General features: G+C 40.0%; 1 protein-coding gene across 2 annotated transcripts in view; it reads left to right on the forward strand.

Annotated features, from left to right (window-relative positions):
- The first annotated feature begins 1,530 nt into the window (after positions 1-1,530).
- Positions 1,531-22,894, forward strand: part of mtif2 (mitochondrial translational initiation factor 2) — a 45,239-nt gene continuing 23,875 nt past the window's right edge. Inside the window, exons 1-4 of one of the 2 annotated variants that reach the window (XM_039739021.1) lie at positions 1,531-1,663; positions 3,633-3,862; positions 8,182-8,296; positions 10,468-10,639. In XM_039739021.1, coding sequence (XP_039594955.1) covers positions 3,638-3,862; positions 8,182-8,296; positions 10,468-10,639 — 512 coding nt within the window. In that variant the 5' untranslated portion in view covers positions 1,531-1,663; positions 3,633-3,637. The remainder of the gene's footprint in view (positions 1,664-3,632; positions 3,863-8,181; positions 8,297-10,467; positions 10,640-22,894) is intronic. The other variant, XM_039739020.1, reaches the window with a different exon arrangement.

The raw sequence follows: 22,894 nt of genomic DNA on the forward strand, positions 1-22,894 counted from the left end.
AGTAATCATTAAGGCAGGTGGCCGCTGATTTTTTAGGCACTGGCACAATAGTGGAGGATTTGAGGTAGACAGGGACCATTGCAAGTTGTAGAGAAAGGTTGAAAATGTCCAGAAAGACTGCTGCCAATTGATCAGCACATATTTTCAGTGTCTTACCCAACACCTTATCCGGTCCTGCAGCTCTGTTGGTGTTGGTCCTCCTCAGGGTGGACCTCACTTGGTGTAGTTGCAGGACTAGTGGCTGATGCTGCTCCTCCAGCCAAGGGAGAAGCACAGTCTCTCTGCTGCTAGATGCATCAAAGCGTGCAAAGAAACCGTTCAAGCTGTCGGGGAGACTAGGGTCATGGCTGACCTGCTGATTGCTGTGCTTATAATCCGTTATGGTCTTTAAGCCTCTCCACATATTCCAAGGGTTGGTGTTATCAAAATACTCCTTGATATGCTGTTTGTATCTGTATTTTGCCAGGTTTATTCCTTTTTTTAGTTATTTTCGGGCTTTGCTATATGCCAGCCTGTCGCCTAACCTATACGCCATGTTCCGGGCTTTAAGCAGATACCTCACTGTACTCTCCAGCCATGGTATCTGATTTGGAAAAATATAAATTCTGACAAGCATGAAAGTCTTCTAATGAATATGGAGGTAACATCATTGGTTGGGATCAAAAAGCCTCCGCCTATTAGCAATAAAGTTAGCACATTTAAGTTAGGTGAAATTAAAGTAAAGTAAAATGTTTAAGTAACACCAATCACTGTTTAAAGTACTGAGGAACAGATCTAGAGGAGAGATCTAAAGATACATCCACAATGCTGTTGAGAAATACAGCATGGAAGAAACTGTTAGCGTCTTTCAGTGCTCACTTTCCGAGTCAAAAAGGGCTCGTCTGTTAAGAAAGAAAGCACGCTTCACCAACCTGCCAGGTGCTGTTGACTAAACTACACCAAAACAAGCAGCAGATATAAGAGGGGTTTCTTCCCACAGGTCATCAAACTCACAAATGGTCAGTTTGGCTGTCCTTGATTAATCAGTCTGGGCACCCCTATATTTTGCCATATTCTTACACATAGTTAATGCTTAATTCATGCAAATGTTTACATTCTTTATCTTGGATTTATCTCAGTTGTGTATTTATCAATTGTGTGTATGTCTGTTTTACTGACTCTAGTTAGAGAGCTATAAATAAAACCCGGAGTAAAACTCCTTGTATGTGAGCATATTTGGCAAACAAATCGGATTCTGCCCCAGATTAAGTTGAGTGAATTTAGCTAAACCCCCTAAACCTCAATCAATATATATTAATTAATTAATTATTAATCAGTATTAACACAGCGAGGAGTAGAGTGAGCCGAGAGAGAATCTGATTAAGACTGGCAGTGGCACTAGGGGATCTTGTTAACAGATGAGTCAAGTAGCATGAAATGGGCTGCGGTTGAAATGTCAAAAAAGCGCACCACACAGAGCCCGAACGCCGCCCTGCAGCTATCTCATCGTCACTATGTCCTGGAAACACGCATGCGCGCCGCTTCCGCCGTGAATTCGCAATGCGCCGTGGGATTGAATCATGGCAGCGCCCTTGGATGGGGCTGTGATGAAGTTGTGGAGATTTATCTTTAACAGTGAGAGGATAGAGATCAGCAGAACAGAGGTTTATTAAGTAAAAATCAGGTAAACGACTCCACTGCCGTCGTTATTTTTGTTTGCTTGTCATAAATGTCAAACTGGACTTCTGTTTTGTTTTGGTTATAGGACAATTTTAACTTCTGTCATCTCTTTGTAAGACTGAAAATATACCTGAACTTTATGACAAATACACCAGACAGGTGCTGCATTAAGCGTTTACACAGTACTCGCGCCCCCTTCTTTCCAATTATGCGGATAGTGCACAGTGCGGAGCAAAATGTCATAGTGCACGGAGAGAGAGGATTAATGTGGACAAGAGACAGGGGCAGAGGCACGGTTAATTAAAAACCTAAGTAACGTGTACAGATTGAAAGAAATCACACCAGCGTGTACTAACATATGGTAAATAAAAGGAATCACAGTAGGCCTACAGTCCGAATGGTCAAGACCGAATTCATGAGTTCCAGCAGCGGCCGCAGTAGTCCGTTAATCCCGCAAGTTTTCGTTCGTTATTATGTTGTCAGCCTTGATGACTCATCCACTGTTGGGATCGGCATTGTTTACGGTGGAAATACTTACATAAATTACTGAAAACGTGCGAGTAAAACTTAAACATAAGATTAGATTAATGCTATACTAAAATGAGTTTTAAAGGAATATCACAAGGACCGGTGAACATGTATGTTCTAGTGCTTACGGAGTCTGGTGAATGCATGTACTGTATAAACATAAATGACACATATATTTGAAAGTTACTGCACACTGGGGACATTCCTAAATACTGGAGACTAGCAGATGTTATCCCATTGCATAAAAAGGGCAGATCCAAGTTACTATCGGCCAGTAAGTTTAACGTGCATCACAGGTAAATTCATGGAAGCAGCTATTAGGAAAATCGAGCAGCACGTGACAAGAACAAGAGTTTTACTTTGCACTCCGCATGGGATCAGACGAAGTGTTATACTAACGTGCTGAAATTCAATGAGGAAACAACAAAGGGGTTAAGAATGGTGCATGTGATATTATCTTGACTTTCAGAAAGCACTTGATAAGGTACCACATGAGAGTTTTGGCAACAAACTGAAAGTATAGGTAGTTGTGGGTGTGGTGTGCAGAATTGTCTAAAACACAGGAAGCAGAAGGTTCTTATGGTGCGTTAGGTGATGTTAAAAGTGATGTCGCCCAGGATTGGCAACCGATATAAAGCTAATTCCAGCAGCCATACCACATGCACTTCAGAACCGGTCGTCCGCCTGAAGCTAAGCATTTTCGGGCTCAGCCAGTACTTGGATGGGAGTCCAATCTGGAAAGGCTTGGGTTACTGCTGCAAGAGGGGGCAGTTACCCTGAGGTCTGAATGTGGCTACCAATTCACCAGTACAGTGCTGTAAAAATGGCGCCGTTCTTCAAATGAGACGTAAAATCAAGGTACTGACTCTCTGTGGTTATAAAGAGCAGGGGGTAATTCTGGACCCTTAATCCTCCCCTGTCTCTAATTGGCTAACTATTTCTCACCCCTTCACCACCTAACGGTTAATGTGTGATGAGCGTATTGGCGCAGAATGCCTACCAACATATCATCCCACTGAATGCTGCAAATTCGTGGCAGACAAAGTGGCTCCCCACACTGTAAAGCTCTTTGAGTAGCAAAAAAAAAAGCTATATAAATGTTAACGTAAAGAATTGTTATTAATGTTGATGCTGCTAGCAAAACCTCCTTTTGAGTGGGTTTAAATGTCTTATTTTGCTGATGGGGTCTCTGAAGATGTTATGTTATAGGAAATTGAAATGTTTATTTGGGATAGGGTTCACAGGATCATCACTGTTATTAGTTAGTTATTAGATAGCTAAAAATGAAAAACATCTACAGTATTTCAGATGTTCAATATTCTTCAGATTATTTTATCATGAAGAACAGAGAAGATCCCTCCTCTCACTTTTCTGATGTATGCACAGTATACTGTATCCATTGTACTTTTTAAAATTGGAAATTTTCTGTATTTATTTTTTTGCAGTCAATATGAGTGGAAAGCTCCTTTCCAAGTTAAAGCAGCTGATGTGGTACACCACTGCATGCAGACAGCTCCAGGCACTATACTGTGAAAAAATTTCAAAGACATCACCTGCAGTGCTTATCTTGCCAAGCAGTTGTAGAAAATCTCCAAACTTCCAGAACTCTTCTTACACCACCAATGCATTTGCATCTTGTGCTTTTAATCAGACGAGGACATTTTCCATGAAGCAGGTGAGCATATTCTTTATATATGTTTTCTTTTTCCCCCAGTTGATGTGCCTTCTTTATGAAGTCTGCATGAATTCCCAGCAGGGATTTTTTTTCAGGTTTTGCGTTTCCTTCCATATTCAGAAAATGTACGTGGCTGGGTGTAAGCAGCTCTTCCGACCTTTATGCTTGCATTCTGTCCTGCACCATTGTGACATCTCGGACCAGTATCTGCCTTTGCCTGATGGTCAATGGACAATCTGTACACACTTCAGCTCAGGTTCAGAAAAGAATGGATGTTTAATGTTTCTACTTTAAGTCATTATGGAGCAATTTCTAGGCTCATTACCTGCTTCAATTCGTTTATATCTATTAGGCATGTCCTGGTGTTTTATTTCATGAGGCTTTCTGTTTAACAAATTAGTCATTTATAATGTAGATAATTAAGTGTGTCTTTGGCTTTGGAGAATGTTTGTGGACCTACTTGTATTGCTGCCTGCCTTAATTAACATTTTTGGGACCAAAGCAACTCTTTCTTGTAAAAGCCTTGAATTTTTTTTTGGTAGTATTGGGGGATTTTAACATAGGATATATTAAACCATAATATCACCATCATGGATGACCTGTTTTGTCTAAACCTGTGCATGTACAAATTTTTTCCCTTACGTTTTCTTTTCTGTAAGTCAAAAGTAAATACTGCTTAAAATCAATTATAATAAACCAGTAACAGCGCGCTGCACGATGACGTGCAGTGAATACACTTGACTTGAGTATTCATAGTTTTTTCATCCTCTTTCTCTGTACGTTTAGCATTTATTTGCTCAGAGGCTGATGCGCTTGCTGCATCCTGAGCAGCTCTTCTTTTCTCCAACCTAGTGGCCCGCTTCTTCTCTTCTTTCGTCAGCATCTTTTCGCGTTAAAACTGATTAAGTCTGTGTTTTGTGTTGCAATTACTTTGTACATTTTCATTAATTTTTCACTTAACCTGGCACTTAAGTCTTCAATCTGCCTCAAGAATGATTTAAGATAAGACGTAGGGGAAGTGACGGCGAAGGTGGTAGGGATGAGAACAGTGCCTGCACGCATGCACTGCACTGTCACCTTGCTGGCTACTGCAGTAAGTTGATTCTACAATAAAATAAAAAGAGAAATAACCTAGGAAGTCAATCATCACCCCAAAAGCAGATAGAAGATGTCATGTAATATATGTCTACCACATTTCAGGTCAATAGTTCAAACAGTCTGTGAGCTACAGATGATTTAAAATCCTGGAGAGACAAATGGGCAGCCATGGTAGCAAAAAAATCTTGGGGAGGCAGAGTAGGGAGACGAGACGTGATCTTGTCAAAAGACAATTTGAAGTCCTGCAAGAGACACTTTAACTTGCTTCCAGCTCGTAAAACACGTAGCTTGCAGCAGATGATCCGACCACTTCTCCTTGCGTGCATTCAGCCACCCTAACCTCCTCCCACCCCTTCACAACGCGAGCAGCAGAGACACGAAGTGGGAAAAAGGACAGCGGCTGTACAGACTTTAAAATGATCGACGGGCAGCTGCCCCCTTCACAACGCGAGCAGCATTATACATCCTGTGAGAAAAAGATTTAACCACGCCCAGGGCCGGAAATAAAGGACAAGTATTGTTTTTACAACGTCACGTGAGACAAGGCAGTGAGGCAACGTTTAAAACAAGTCCACGGACGTCTAACCTAGCAGTTGCTGGATTGGTTTTGGCAGACACACTTCATGTGCTCCCAGCTCTTAAAATAACGACAAGCAGAACAGGCAGCTCGCCAGCAGGAGAAAGACCGCAGATGATCCAACGGCATCTCCTTAGCATGCGTTCAGCCGCCGTCCCCTTCAGAACGCGAGCAGCGTTATACGTTGCTGCAAGACAGAGTTGTAACCACGCCCAGGGCTGGAAATAAAGGACAAGTATTGCTTTTACAAAAGTTTTTAAAGTAAAAGTGAAAATAATGCATATGTAACAATTCCCATGAAAATAACAATCTCTTTAAATTGTATATCCGGTAAACCAAACACGGGAGTGGGCGAGCAAAGCGAGTTATATATCTTCTTGTATAATACGCTACCGTGGCGTATTGTTCGTCTGTCCGGGATTTAAAATCATCTGTAGCTCACAGACCATTTGAACTATTGACCTTAAATTTGGTACACCTATACTACGTGACGTCTACTATCTGCTTTCGGGGTGATGATTTTTATTACTGTTTTTATTGTGGAATCAACTCTCGGCAGGGTGGCCGTGCGGCGCATGTGTATGGGTGCCGTTTTCATTCCCTACCACCTTCGCTAATCATTCTTGAGGCAGATTGAAGACTTAAGTGCCAGCTTAAGAGAAAAACTAAAGAAAACGTACTACGTAATTGCAACACAAAAACTAACTTAATCAGTTTTAACGCGAAAAGATGCTGACGAAAGAAGAGAAGCAGCGGGCCGCTAGGGTGGAGAAAAGAGCTGCTCAGAAAGCAGCAAGCGCATCAACCTCTGAGCAAACGAATGCTAAACGTACAGAGAAAGAGGATGAAAACTAGGAATGGTCAAGTCAAGTGTATTCACTGCACGTTATTGTGCAGTACGCCATTACTGGTAGTTATATATAAAGATAAAAATGCAGTCCCTTATCATGTGAATATCAAGGTACTTCATTATTCTTTAAATGAGGAACTATTTAAAGCAACTTTTATATCAATAGACTTATGTTTGCCAGAAAATTGTTTTATGTTGGTGACAAAGGGTATTGCAAGCTCTATGTTTAAATCATTCGCTGATTAATAACACTTAATGAAGGATAATATTTAACAGACAAATCAAATTAATTCAACTATCATGTTACACAAACTCCTGAAATTTAAATACTCCCTAACCTTAAAGGAATGGTGCACTCAAAATATTTTTTATGTTACTTGCCCTATGAACTTTATAGTGGTGACAAAAAAAAATTAATCTCATGTTTAGTGCTGAATGAAGAGCGAGAAATTTATGAAATAATGGAAGGCAGTAGAGATCAGTGTTGTACGATGACAAACAATTTGAGAAACATCCATGGGGGAAATAAAACGGCAAAACTCTCACGTTACACATGTTGCCTGATCCGCATGTCTGTTCTCCAGCCATATGCTCAAAACATGCAAAACATGCTTTTTTCCATAAAATATTTACTTCCTGATTTATCGGCACTTGCATAAACAGTAAACCTAAAGCCACATGTAAAGGAATTTTTTAATTGAAGACTGGGGCTTTTCACCAGCAAACGAGGGGCAGGTAATTGCATCACTGATGGAGGCTAGCCACAGGTACAAAGATGGCCACTTTGTTTGAAACTTGTCTGGATTTTTATTCCGACTTCAGCTGTAGCTGACACTATCTTAGTGGTGTGTCCTTCAAATCATTTTTTTTTTCTCGTCCTTTGCAAAGGCCTGCAGCTTATCTTCTTTCAGTAAGTGTGGAATTTTACAAGGATGGCACCCTGTCCACGATCAGCTCCTCCTCACACCATGTAGAACTGATATGAACAGGCTGATTAGAAAATTGATAAATGATTGAAGGGACAACGGTAACCAAGTTTATTACAGCCGGGGGATGAATGCAAAGCCTTTGTTCTCTATTAGGGATATTCATTGTGCTGTTTAAAAAACATTTCATCTCACCATCATTTTAGTTACCTCACTTAAAAGCATGACAGTACAAGTTGAAATGACTGCAACTCATAGCTGATTGGTCTCCTCACTGCACTTCCAAAGAATGCACAAATCATATAATTTTATTTATAAAGTAAATCTGTTATGAGAAGCAATTCAATTAAAAAAAGCAATTATGAAGCAGTTAAGTTAACTGTGCAGGATTTTCCAATAATAAACACACTTACCACCATCCAGCAATTCCTAGGGTGTTGTACCGTGTTAGCCATTATGGATGTAGTGAGAAGTCGGGCAACACGACACCTTTTATTGGCTAACTAAAAAGATTACAATATGCAAGCTTTTGAGGCAACTCTGGCCCCTTCTTCAGGCAAGGCTTGCATAGTGTAATCTTTTTAGTTAGCCAATAAAATGTGTCATGTTGCTTGACTTCTCACACCATCCAGCAATGAAATTCAAGCCATTTTAAAGAAGGTTGTTATTTGACGCTAGTCTAGATTTAGAAGTGGTTTTAAAAGCAGTAAAAAAAAAAGCCTTCTTTTAGCTTTTTGAAGTTCTATAATGTACCTTTTGAAAATGAATAGGTTTGCTAGCTAGAGACACTTTGGCTATGTGTCTGTGTTATCACAGCATGTTGAGTTACAGTATTATGAAATGAAACTGCTTTGTTTTTATCTTTTAGACCAAGAATATGGGAAAACCGAAGATTCCAAATGTAAAACAAGCAAAATTTGAAGTAGAAATCAAGCAGGTGATGACAGTTGCCGAACTCGCTCAAGCTATGAATAAAGATATTGGTATGTGAATGTAATTACATTGTTTTATGCATTCCATGGTATACAGGGGTTCCTACCGGAAAAAGTGTATGACAAGGTTATATTACAGATGTCAATACAACGAAGAAAGGCCCAGTGTAGCATGGAGAGGTGCATTGCAGCAGAGCAGAGAGAAGTAAAGTAGTGCTTGTTGTTGAGTTGCCAATGGAGAAGATCAGTAATCATTATTGTTCATGTGCCTTTTATTAGAATTCAAAGAAAAAAGTATTTATGAAAACCTTAGCTCGCAGTGAATATATCAGTTTTTTTTAATATTACTCTAATTGAAGGTTTTGGGAGGCATAAACTATCACAAGGTAAGAGCCACCTCTGGATGAGCTGCCAGTCCAGCATTACATTCTCCCATTCAATCTGAAGTACATAATATGTGAGAGGAAAGACACAGTGCACAAAGAAAACCTTATACTGAGAGCAGAGCAAGAAAACATTAACATCTAGGGATCTGCACTGGCAATCGGAAGGTTGCCGGTTTGAATCCCGTAAATGCCAATAGTGACTCTGCTCTGTTGGGCCCTTGAGCAAGGCCCTTAACCTGCAATTGCTGAGCGCTTTGAGTAGTGAGAAAAGCGCTATATAAATGCAAAAAATTATTATCTAACATGAGACAAGGGCTTTTAAGACATCATCAACAATAAAGTTATAGTTTATAAAAGAGCATATTAATAGGATGAATTATTTAATGGTATCTAGTTTTCTGCATGCAGTGTGTTTTCTGTGTGTGTGTTCTTTGTGCACAGCTTTTTTTTTTACCTTTGTTATGCAGATACTCTGCTTCTCACTGCAAGTTTTTGACATATGTTCATTTTGGGGTCCAGTAAGTGGCATGAAATTTTGCAGTGTGAAACTACACCAGACAGATCGCAATAGTAGTTCAATGGTTAGTACGCTTTCTTTCATGCCGAGGACAGCAGGGAATTCAGATTTGATTCCTGTCCAATCTGTTAAGCTTTTTTTTTTTGTTTTATGTAATCTTTAACATTTTAGTATTGGTTGCAATCTGCTCTGGTCAGGCCACAATGTGTCTGAAGTTATTTATTGCAATTTGGAGCCGCTAACCTAACCACTCACCAATACACCATGATTGCATCTTGCCTGGCTGCTGCTTCTATTTTGTATTTGAAGTTGTTCTCTGCTCACGTGTGGGGTTAAAAATGCTAGTTACACCGAGAGCAGCTGAACGACAGAGCGAGTGGCTACAGCCTAATGAAGAAGTGATAAAGGAGAATCCATATTTCAGTTGTATTTGGGAGGCTTCTTTTTTTTTGCAGCCAGACATCCCTGGTCAAGCTGCTTTTCTTATGAGCAAAAGTATGTTGATTGCTCAGATGAATGTAAAGTTAAATTTCCATCAGAGATTTGAATTAATGCCCAGGCAACGGTATCATATCTATAAACGGCAACATCCTCATATCTGTTATATAACAGCAATATCTATATAAATAAAGCTGAGCTGGCATCTGAAAGATTTTGCCATCAGATTAGATAACCCCAGGACAGACTCCACTCCACCTCAGTTGGCTGAGGTCTGTAGGGTTTTGCCAGTTATAACTGACCGTGGACCCCCAGGGGTTTATTTTCTCCAGAGACGCTGCTGACTGGAGTTTTTATTTTCCTCTTCTCCATTGTCAACTGTTCGTAGTTCAACAATTAACGGACAGTTGTTGGTTTTTATTTATGTTAATCAGTCTCTGCTTTGTTTTCTGTGTATGAAAATAAATATGTGCTTTTATATGTACTAATACTTTATTTAATAATTTATTAATTTACCTCTCCCTTGGGGAAGATTGCAATACAAAAATAAACTGAATTAAATTGAATTGAATTGAATCTGCTTATTTGTATGTAATTATGTCCAGTAAGTGTTTTTGCCTGTTTTTTCTGGTGTAGGTCAAAAACTCCTGTATAAATTTAATGAAGATTGTAGCAATATGTGGTATTTGAGTTATCCCCCAAAACTACCACAAACAAAATGATAAAGTATACAATCTACTCAACCTGAAATATGCAGCCTTTCAACAATTGCTACATATTTTATAGATTTGCCTCAGCATATTTTTGGATTGTTATTTGGAATTTTAAATTAGCTTTAAAAGCAAAATCTTTTCAATCTGCTAATTTTCATTTCTTAACAGATCATGTTTATGAAGCACTGTTGCACACTTCTCTAGATCTTGATTCACTTGAACCTGACTCCATTCTAAATGAGGAATGGATTAAAGAGGCAATAAAAAAATCAGGAATGAAATACAAATGGGCAAAGCTGACAGAAAGTAAAGTGAAGGAGAACAAGGATGCACAAAAGAGGTGCTTTTAAGTTTTTTCTTTTTGTTGTATGAGACCAAAAATGTATGTTGCTTAATATTTTATTTTAGCATCCTTGTAAACTAAATGTTTTTTTTTTTCTGAAAGGAACAGTTTGTTCATATTTTGTAGCAGAGGTGGCACAATAAATTAAAAATTAATCACAGCTAAATGCTTCCATTGGCAAAGTTTTTCTGTTGTGCTGTAACCTCATAGCTTCAGGGACCCTTTTTAATTTCTACTTAACCAATGTATGTGTCAAATTTGCACACTCATATGATGTTATGCTGTATTTTTTATTTGAAAGGGAAATTGCCATCACTGGGGGTAGGCAATTGCATGATGCTTGTAAATGACAGAGGCAGGTCAGTGTGCTTAATAGGCCTGTACAAAAGCACAACTAAGTGCATGAACACCCCAAAAGAGTGAGATGTACCATTTGGTTGACACAGGAACCAGTAGAAGTGAGAGATGACATAGATGGAATGCAACAGCAATATTAATCTATACTAATAAAAGGCAAAGCCCTCACTCACTCACTCACTCACTCATCACTAATTCTCCAACTTCCCATGTAGGTAGAAAGCTGAAATTGGGCAGGCTTATTCCTTACAGCTTACTTACAAAAGTTAAGCAGGTTTCATTTCGAAATTCTACACGTAACGGTCATAATGGTCAATAACGGTCGACAACATCCGCCATGTTGAACTTTCTTATTTATGGCCCCATCTTCACGAAATTTGGTAGGTGGCTTCCCTGCGCTAACCAAAACCGATGTACGTACTTATTTCGGTGGTATGATGCTGCTGTCGGCCGCCATATTGAACTTTTAACGGAAACCGATGTCTGTACTTATTTCGTTGGTATGACACCACTGTCGGCCGCCATATTGAACTTTCCAACGTCACTAATTCTCCAACTTCCCGTGTAGGTAGAAGGTTGAAATTTGGCAGGCTCATTCCTTACAGCTTACTTACAAAAGTTAAGCAGGTTTTATTTCGAAATTCTACGCCTAATGGTCATAACGGTCAACAACGTCCGCCATGTTGAACTTTCTTATTTATGGCCCCATCTTCCGAAATTTGGTAGGCGGCTTCCTGCACTAACGAAACCAATGTACGTACTGTACTTATTTCGGTGGTATGATGCCACTGTCGGCCGCCATATTGAACTTTTCAACAGTCTTTGTTACTTATGGGCCCATCTTCAAGAAATTTGGTACACGGGTTCCCAACGCTAACTGAATCCTACTTACGTACATATATACGTCCATAGCCTGCACCTCGGTCACCGTGTGAGGTGGCGTTGGGTCCCCCATCCCAACGCCTCCCACATTGTTGGCTGCCTGCCTATATAAGACCGTTCGTCACTCCGGTCTCTACATTCCCTTCCTTGCTTCGCCACGGGATTCACGTCTCCCTACTGATAACTACAGCCTTTTTGTTTATTCCACGGCTTCTCGGCTGTTTTATTATTTGTTTATTACAATTATAGTTATTGTATAGGTATTTTACACTTACTTTACATTGCTCAGGTACCCATTTCCTTTATCATTCCAACCCCCATTACCATGTCTATTGAGGTGATCACTATCGATCAAAGAACTGTCACTTACCAAGTGGTTTCCATACCCGGAGATACTGTACCACCTACCTTTTCCATTCTCTTTGTTACGTATTTCACGGCCATATCAGGCTCACTCTTGATATCCGGAGGAACATTCTGTCTTATGTATTGAATGACTGGGACGGGTTCAAGGTGTGGACTGATGACGGTACATGAGATAATTAGACTACACAGGAGCACTAGAAGAGTGAAATGCTTAAGCCCTTCACCTATTGTTCTGAATGTGAGTTGATGGCTGCCGCTGAATTGTTCAGTTGTCGCTTTCAAGTGTACCGAAATGGCCAAATATTTTACACCTTTCGACAACCGCCGATGCCTCTTAAACATCTTAGATTTACAGGTGACGATTTCAATAGTGGACACTTTGATGTTTATGAATGTTTAAACTCTTAAAAGCTGGATGTGATTTTATCGATGAAACCGGTTGTGTGCTTACAACGCTTGACAGATGCCGAATGTCACTTCAACACAACAAATCCTGCAAATACTGTTGTAATTGAAACAAACCATGAAACTCAAACCGATTATGACAGCAGCAATCCAAGCTGTGAGATTTGAGACAAGATTACTGTTCACATGGCCAACTGTAAGTTATATGCTCAAGAGTAAGCTCAGCGCACAGCTTGGTCATGTTACAACCGGAGGGCCGAACTGACAACATGGTATACAAAGAGATCCTTAACAAATAATTATTGGCATATCTTCCTCAGTTTAAAAGGTTTCATTTTTTCTTAATAAAAATTTTAATGCAGTACTTCGCCGCTGCGAAGCGCGGGTATTTTGCTAGTCTATACTAATAAAAGGCAAAGCCCTCACAGACTGACTGATTGACTGACTGACTCATAAATAATTCTCCAACTTCCTGAAGGCTGAAATTTGGCAGTCTTATTCCTTACAGCTTAATTACAAAAGTTAAGCAGGTTTCATTTCGAAATTTTACACGTAACGGTAGATAACAGTCATAATGGTCGACAACGTCCGCCATATTGAACTTTCTTATTTATGGCCCCATCTTCAGGAAATTTGGTAGGCGGCTTCCCTGCCCTAACCGAAACTGATGTACGCACTTATTTCGGTGGTATGATGCCACTGTCGGCCGCCATATTGAACTTTTCAATGGTCTTTGTTACTTATGGGCCCATCTTCAAGAAATTTGGTACGCGGGTTCCCAACGCTAACTGAGTCCTACTTATGTACATATATACGTCCATAGCCTGCAGCTTGGTCGCTTTGTGAGGCGCTGTTGGGTCCCCCATCCCAACGCCTCCCACGTTGTTGGCTGCATGCCTATATAAGGCCGTCCATTCACTCCTTTCTCTTCATTTCCTTCCTTGCTTTGCCACGGGATTCACGTCTCCCTGCTGATAGCTGCAGCCTTTTTATTTAATCCACGGCTTCTCCGCTGTTTTATTGTTCGTTTATTACGATTATAGTTATTGTGTAGGTATTTTAGACTTACTTTACATTGTTCAGGTACCCATTTCCTTTATCATTCCAACCGTACCCCCATTAACATGTTTATCGAGGTGATCACCATCGATCAAAGAACTGTCACTTACTGAGTGGTTTCCATGCCCGGAGATGGCACCTACCTTTTCCATTCTCTTTGTTACATATTGCACGGCCATATCAGGCTCACTCTTGATATCTGGAGGAACATTGTGTCTTATGTATTGAATGACTGGGACAGGTTCAAGGTGTGGACTGATGACGGTACAGGAGATAATTATACTACACAGGAGCACTAGAAGAGTGAAATGCTTAAGCCCTTCACCTATGGTTCTGCATGTGAGTTGATGGCTGCCGCTGAATTGTTCGGTTGTCGCTTTCAAGTGTACCGAAATGGCCAAATATTTTACACCTTTGGACAACCGCCAAAGCCTCTTAAACATCTTAGATTAACAGGTGACGATTTCAGTAGTGGACACTTTGATGTTTATGAATGTTTAAACTCTTAAATGCTGGATGTGAAGTTATCGATGAAACCGGTTGTATGCTTACAACGCTTGAAAGATGCCGAATGTCACTTCAACACAAGTCCTGCAAATACTGTCGTAATTGAAACAAACCATGAAACTCAAACCGATTATGACAGCAGTAATCCAAGCTGTGAGATTTGAAATAAGATTACTTTTCACATGGCCAAATGTATGTTGCACGCTCAAGAGTAAGCTCAGCGCACAGCTTGGTCATATTACAACCGGAGGGCCGAACTGACAACATGGTATACAAAGAGATCCTTAACAAATAATTATTGATATAGTTTCCCTCAGTTTAAAAAGGTTTACTTTTCTTCTTAATAAAAATTTTAAGGCAGTACTTCACCACTGCGAAGTGCGGGCATTTTGCTAGTCTTTATATATATATATATATATATATATATATATACATACACTAGCAGAATACCAGCCTTGCGAGAAGTAGTGTGTTAAAGAAGCAATGAAAAGAAAAGGAAACATTTTGAAAATAACGTAACCTGATTGTCAATGTAATTGTTTTGTCACTGTTGTGAGTGATGAGTGTTGTTGTCATATATATATATATATATATATATATATATATATATATATATATATATATATATATATATATATATATATATATATATATATATATATATATATATATATATATATATATATACACACACAGCTATTTCAGATCAGTGCAATACGCTGTTTGTTAAAACGGTTGACTCCCGCTCTTACGTGCAATAACAAATCAAATCATTCAGTTGTCTTTGCTCATATGTCATTTTAGAGCTGGACGCCTGGAATCTTTTTTTGGCCACAAGTTCGTTTCTGTTAGGTGTGAGGTTCTGTGTTGTGGAGATTCTCAGGATGGATTGCAGGTGCTCATCAGTGAGGCGACTCCTGTGTGCTGTTTTGTTAGTCTTTATCACTGAGAAGAGCTTCTCACACAGATATGTGCTACCAAACATGCACAAGGTTCGAGCCGCATGTAGACGGACTTTTTTTGTTCTTCAAAGTCACCAAAGCGCCGTGCAAACTCAGTGCGCAATAACTCTAGCTTCGCAATAACTTGCCACATCATAAGGTAGACTTGATTAACGCAGTAAGTGTTCGGCAAGGCAGCTGAACCGCTGCATTATGGGATCTGTAGTTTATTGTGTTACCAGCGCTTCATATACTCGGGCTTTAATAACAATAATACAGTATATAAAATTATCTCGCGGGCCTGATATAATTACCGCCGGGCGGATGTGGCCCGCGGCCCTTGAGTTTGACACATATGGACTAAATAGAACTTGAAAAGATATATTTTTTCAAATGTGATCGCACAATTCAGATAGAGTTGACGCGCACTACAGCCTGCATGCCTCAATAAGTCATCCTCCCCTCGCTCTTACTTTTTTACCGTTCATCTAATGAATACACTGAGTATGGCTTTACCAAAACAATCATTGATGGCGAATAAAGTATCCATTATTCGAGTATGTAGAACGGGATATATATATATACATATATATATATATACCCGTGTATCGCAGTGGAGAAGTAGTGTGTTAAACAAGGTAGAAAAAGAAAAGGGAACATTTTAAAAATAACGTAACATGACTGTCAATATACAGTATTTGTTTTGTGAGTGTTACTGAGTGTTGCTGTCATCAAGGATTTGATTATCATTATTTCTTTCAATCAGGTTCGTATTTGTAGGATGTGTTGTGTTCAAGTTACATTCCGTGTTTGTCAATCGTTGTAAAGATGACAGGTTTCATTCATCGATTCGTTTCTTACTGCATCAATAAACAGCTCGTCTTCTTCTTTATCTGAGACCTGACACACTGCATGGACGGGTTTTTACACTGTCTTCCTTTAGCGGGACATTGACTTTTTCCACCGTGTGCTTTGTTTCCACAGTAGCTGGATTTATGAATATGCTTATCAGACGCTTCATATTTTTTGCTGCCTTTTCAATTGTGTAATTGGTTTTGTTCAGCTCTTTGGAACTGTTGCTTTTATCTGTGCACTGCGTCAGTTCACGTGAGCCGCTCGGTGTACATGCATCGAAGGTTCCCAGCTGTGCTGGTGCCATCTCGTGCTATGTCCATAGCTTTATTTAATGTTACCTTAGTCCTGGCACTTAAAACTTTCTCTCGCAGTTTCGCTGAGTTTGTGTCAAACACCACCCTGACCATCTCATCTTCCTCTCCATAAGCACAGACAGTCCTTCACCCGTGAATATTTACCCGTGGCAGTTTGCTATTGGATTGCCGCTGACGGACGGCCTTATATGGGCAGGCACTAAATTACAAGCGCCAGCGCAGCCTGTCTATGAACTTAATTTAAAGTGTAGGTTTACATCGTGCTTTGTTTCCGAAGTAGCAGAACTCATGAATATAGTTGTATATGTCACTCGCTCGCTTCTTATTGTTTCGCTGCCTTCTCAATTATATAATGCATGTTTTCTTGAGCGCTTTTTTGAGGTCTTCCTGGTTTTCTATGTACTGCGTGATTACGTGGGAGGCGTGATGATGTCACACGAAACTCCGCCCCCACGGCGTTGAAGCTCATCTCAATTACAGTAAATGGAGAAAACTGCTTCCAGTTATGACCATTACGCGTAGAATTTCGATATAAAACCTGCCCAACTTTTGTAAGGAAGCTGTAAGGAATGAACCTGCCAAATTTCAGCCTTCCACCCACACAGGAAGTTGGAGAATTAGTGATGAGTCAGTGAGTGAGTGAGTGAGGGCTTTGCCTTTTATTAGTATAGATATACAGAATATTTCCAGCAGTGGAAAATTTCCAAATAATTTATGCTGATTACAAAGTAATAAATAGTAGCAACAACCAAATGGCTGTACACAGAGTACAGAGGAGCAAACGGGAAGAAAGCAGATACGTTAGCTCAGCTCAAGTAGTATACCCTGATTTGTTACTACTGTTACACAAGTGATGTGCTGAAATGTCCGTTTGTGCTGAGTAGCTCTCCAGCCATGTATCGTTCTCATTTTTGCACATAATTAACCAGTAACGGTGTACTGCTCGATAACATGCAGTGAATACACTTTGCTTTTAGTTTTCATCCTCTTTCTCTGTACATTTTAGAATTCATTTGCTCAGAGGTTGATGTGCCTGCTGCTTCCTGAGCAGCTCTTCTTTTCTCTACCCTGGCGGCCTGATTCTTCTCTTCTTCCGTTGGCATCTTTTCACGTTAAAACTGTTTTAAGTCAGTGTTTTTGTTGCAATTACTTAGTACATTTTTCTTAATTTTTCACTTAAACTGGCACTTAAGTCTTCAATCTGCCTCAAGAATGATTTAAGATATGAAAAGTTAGGGGAAGTGACGGCAAAGGTGGTAGGGATGAGAACGGCGCCCATACACATGCGCCGCATGGCTGCTGTCAAGAGTGGATTCTATAATAAAATAAAGATAGGAATAACCATGGAGGTCAATCATCACCCCGAAAGAGGATAGTAGATGTCATGTAGTTTGTGTACCAAATTTCAGGTCAAAAGTTGAAACGATTTGTGAGCTACAGGTGATTTAATATTCTTGACAGACAAATGGACAGCCAAAGTAGCGTATTGTATAAGAAGATGGAACATTTGCAGCTAGCTGTTGGAATATGTTCTAAAGATGTGAGTTTCCTTAGCAGTGCCGTCAGATCAGTCCCGTTTGTTGTTCATGGGAACCCTCTGGTACTTGTAGCTCTGCACCGCTTCCATGTCTTCCCCCTGACTGGCCTCAGGGGCTTCTTGCCTCAACAGAGGTCCACCACCAGCTTTGCTGATGTTGAATTGCAGGATGTTGTCACTGCACCAAAAGACAAAGTTCTCCACAACCTTCCTGTATTTTGGCTTGTCTTCATTATTAATGCCACCTGTGATGGAGGATTCATCTGAAAATTTCTGTAGATGACGAGCGTTGGTATTGTGCTGGAAGTCTGCTGTGTAGAGTGTGAACAGGAAAGGAGACAGGACAGTTCCCGGAGGCGCTTCAGTACTGCACACACCACCATTTCGGACACCTAGTCCCTCAGCTTCACAAACCTCTTATTAAAGCAAATAAAAAATCCTAAGTACTAAAACATGAAAATATCAATCATATTTCTAAATACAGTATTTTTTTTTAATCGTAATATCCCACAGTGTAACATCTATATGAAGGACCGCGATTAGTTGAATGTACACTCTTTATTTTACAAATCCAGCATAAAAAAGAACAAATTACTGACCTTTATAATGGTTCTGACATCATCGCTCATTTTTCTCCTCCCCTTCTTTATTCCTGCCACCTTTCTTTTACTTCCACCAATAAACTGCCATCTCCCTTTTTATTAAAATGGACACTATTTTTTGCAATATGCAATACCAGCAATAAACTTTGGAGGACATGACCTAAAAATCATAAAGCTCTTCCAAAACGTTTCTCCAGTGTTTATAGGTGCACTTTTCCATTTAAATTAACAGATTCAACAAAATGCAAATTAGAAGTATTTGCATTTTATATTACAGTATATACAAAGAGATGAATAAAACATTTTGAATAATGAGTAGGTAAAATAAAATACACTTCTAACTAGAAGTGATACTCGGTTCATTTGGTGTTATTTTTTATTTATTTATTTTTTTTGCCATGCCAGAGGAAAACATGAAATGTGCCTACTCAGCTGCATTGAGTAACTAACAAATACAAATACTGAGAAAGATGGGGTAACTTTACATAAAAATTCAGAAATATTTACATCTTACTTTGCTAATGAATTCCAGTAGTTTTACATTTTTTTTTTATCTAAAATAGTTACATGATACATATAAAAAGCACTACACTCATAGATTTTTTTTTTATCTCTGATATTCCTTACTGAAACGAGGAAATAAGGACAGCTATGAAGAGGATGAAGAATGGAAAAGCCGTTGGTCCAGATGACATACCTGTGGAAGCATGGAGGTGTTTAGGAGAGATGGCAGTGGAGTTTTTAACCAGATTGTTTAATGGAATCTTGGGAAGTGAGAGAATGCCTGAGGAGTGGAGAAGAAGTGTACTGGTGCAAATTTTTAAATAAGGGGAATGTGCAAGACTGTAGTAACTACAAGGGGATACAATTGATGAGCCACAGCATGAAATTATGGGAAAGACTAGTGGAAGCTAGGTTAAGAAGTGAGGTGATGATTAGTAAGCAGCAGGATAGTTTCATGTCAAGAAAGAACACCACAGATGCGATATTTGCTATGAGGATGTTGATGGAGAAGTTTAGAGAAGGCCAGAAGGAGTTGCATTGCTTCTTTGTGGACCTGGAGAAAGCATATGACAGGGTGCCTCGAGAGGAGCTGTGGTATTGTATGAGTAAGCCAGGAGTGGCAGAGAAGTATGTAAGAGTTGTACAGGATATGTGCGAGGGAAGTGTGACCATGGTGAGGTCTGCAGTAGGAGCGACGGATGCATTCAAGGTGGAGATAGGATTGCATCATGGATTGGCTCTGAGCCCTTTTGTTATTTTCTTACAGTGATGGACAGGTTGACAGATAAGATTAGACAGGAGTCCCAGTGGACTATGATGTTTGCTGATGACATTGTGATCTGTAGCGATAGTAGGGAGCAGGTTGAGGAGACCCAGGAGAGGTGGAGTTATGCTCTAGAGAGGAGTTTAATGAAGGTCAGTAGGAACAAGACCGAATACATGTGTGTGAATGAGAAGGAGGTCAGTGGAATGGTGAGGATGCAGGGAGTAGAGTTGGCGAAGGTGGATGAGTTTAAATACTTGGGATCAACAGTGCAAAGTAATCGGGATTGTGGAAGAGAGGTGGAAAAGAGAGTGCAGGCAGGGTGGAATGGGTGGAGAAGAGTGTCAGGAGTGATTTGTGACAGACGGGTATCAGCAAGAATGAAAGGGAAGGTCTACAGGACGGTATTTAGACCAGCTATGTTATATGGGTTGGAGACGGTGGCACTGACCAGAAAGCAGGAGACAGAGCTGGAGGTGGCAGAGTTAAATATGCTAAGATTTACATTGGGTGGGATGAGGATGGATAGGATTAGAAATGAGCACATTTGAGGGTCAGCTCAAGTTGGACAGTTGGGAGAAAAAGTCAGAGAGATGAGATTGTGTTGGTTTGGACATTTGCAGAGGAGCAATGCTGGGTATATTGGGAGAAGGATGCTAAGGACAGAGCTGCCAGGGGAGAGAAAAAAGGAAGGCATAAGTAAAGGTTTATGGATGTGATGAGAGAGGACATGCAGGTGATGAGTGTAACAGAGCAAGATGCAGAGGACAGAAAGATATGGAAGAAGATGATCTGCTGTGGCGACCCCTAACTGGAGCAGCCGAAAAAAGAAGATATTCCTTAATGAAAAGCCATATTGCACTGGGAAGACATTTGGGTCTTTTAAAGTGCCTATCCTCCTTGATTTACTGATGTTTTACATGTAATGGGTGTCTGTCATCAGCTGAGATGATTTCTTTAACATTTCCCTGACACGCGCTTAGTGATGGCAACTTGCTGGAGTTTTTTTTTATATTTCGATTTGTCAGACCACTAAACCAAGTTATTAAACTCAAAGTGACGGCAGACTGTGTCACACTGCAGAAAAAGGACACTAATTCCCTTTTCACTTTAAATAGTTTTTAAAGAAGAGAAATAAGCACCAATTTAATTTAAAATAGAGATTTTTTTTGTGTTAATGTTCAATTTTAGATTGTCATCTAGATGTGTCCCTATGTGATTATATCCACTCACTCATTTTACCTGTACTCCCAGAACAATGAGAGGTTAACATACAGATTTCTAACTCTTAAAATCATATATAATTTCTTTAGTCATTTTGACATTCAGAGTACGATATTTATTGCACCAATTTACTGAACAGTCCACTTTGCTGAAATGATGTCGATAATCCTCCCCAAATATGTGTCCTATCCCCATAGTGCCATCAGTATACTAGATAATGGAACAGTAGTTATTGTTCTGTCTCACGTCACTGTTATAGAGCATAAAAAGTACAGTAAGTGAGATAGAATGCAAACCTTGAGGAGTGCATGCGTTTTGGCTATCTGCAAATGATTTTTAAAAAAGTCCTGAATCCATAACATAATAAACGCGTTAACATTTGTACTGTTCAATTTATAAATCAGCATGTGAGGCTGAATGATATTTTAATGCTGAAGAAATAGTGCCCTGATACTTTATGTCCAGCAGGTTTATCAAGAACAAAACAAGATAACCATTAGAGCATCTTCTACACTTCTGTTTACACAGCAAGCAAATCGGCGGATAACTTGAGAGGACGTAGCTTCTGTCATTTAAAATGTTTTCATCACGTTAGGAATGGATGTGTTTTCTACTGGTCTATAGTCATTCAGACTGCTTCGCCTAGAAATGCAGACACCCAAGGTTACAATGGACTGTTCCCAAAGTCCAGGGACCAGTTAAAAAGCAAATTAAATGAGCAAACGCCTGAAAACTTTCTCATATGACATCTGGTTCCACAGTACTGTTGGTCTTGACTTGCTGCAAAGATTTTTCCTCTTCAGTTACACTGAATTCCATGCTAGCAACATTTCTTTCAGTTCTACAAAACACATCCTTTACTTGTGCATTATGGATACTGAAATCATTGTTTACAAATGTACCTCATTAGGTAAGAACTTGTGGTCTTTGTCTATTGGAAAAGTCACACTTTTTTTGTTTAGTACCCAATCCATGTGATGGTTCTTAGACTATTGCAAACCTGCTTTGGATTGTTATCATTGCATATTCAGTCAGAGTTCTATGCTACTCATGGATGGTTCCTAATAAACTTCAGTTCATGTACAAGGTTTTCGTAACAGGTCTCGCTGTGGGTGGAGTGGTGGCTCTGAGGCTAGGGATTTGCACTGGTGATCGGACAGTTGCCGGTTCAATTCCTGTAAAATGCCAAAAGTGACTCTACTTTGTTGGGCTCTTGAGCAAGGCCCTTAACCTGCAATTACTCTGTCCTGGGTATGGCATTAATCTGCATCCAGCCCTGTATGTAGGCCCTCCAACCTGCAGGGAAAAACCTGGGGGTTAGTGGCAAAATTGGCACTCCAGCCACTGTAAAAAAAAAACAAAAAAAAAAACCTTGCACTGTTCCACTCCATCTGAACTAGTATGGTGATGAGGTGTCACCTGTCGCATGGCTGGCGCTCGGGTCCTAATCCGAGTTGGTTTGTCATGTGGAGCAATGTGCTGTATCAGCGTGTGCTCCTAACCTCTCTCATCTTACTGTCATTGCCCATGTGAGTGTTAAAGTCATTCTTGGAACAATAGGGTCCTCAGTAAGAGAGCCTCAAGCACTTCCCCAAAGGTCTCCAAGAGCGCCAGATACTCTCCTAATTGTCAGTGCATAAGCACACATTCTGGAATTTTGATTCAAGAGCCAGTGCTGAATGTTGACGTAAGCCAGAGTATACCTAGCCACCCAAGCCACAGTGCATCAGACCCTTACAGCTCCACCTGCAGGTGGAGGGCCTACTGGAGGACAGAAATATTGCTCTTTCAGCATTGGCCTGACCAGGTCCCATGGGTTAAAGGCCCAGCAACCAGACATTCACTGACAAGCAATCCTCAAGGCCTGGCTGAAAGGCAGGTCCCCAGTTTCCCTTTTCCAGATGAGGATACTTGATCCTTGTTAATTTTTTCCCAT

Source organism: Polypterus senegalus, chromosome 16, assembly GCF_016835505.1.
Source record: "Polypterus senegalus isolate Bchr_013 chromosome 16, ASM1683550v1, whole genome shotgun sequence".
Taxonomy (NCBI): Eukaryota; Metazoa; Chordata; class Cladistia; order Polypteriformes; family Polypteridae; genus Polypterus; species Polypterus senegalus.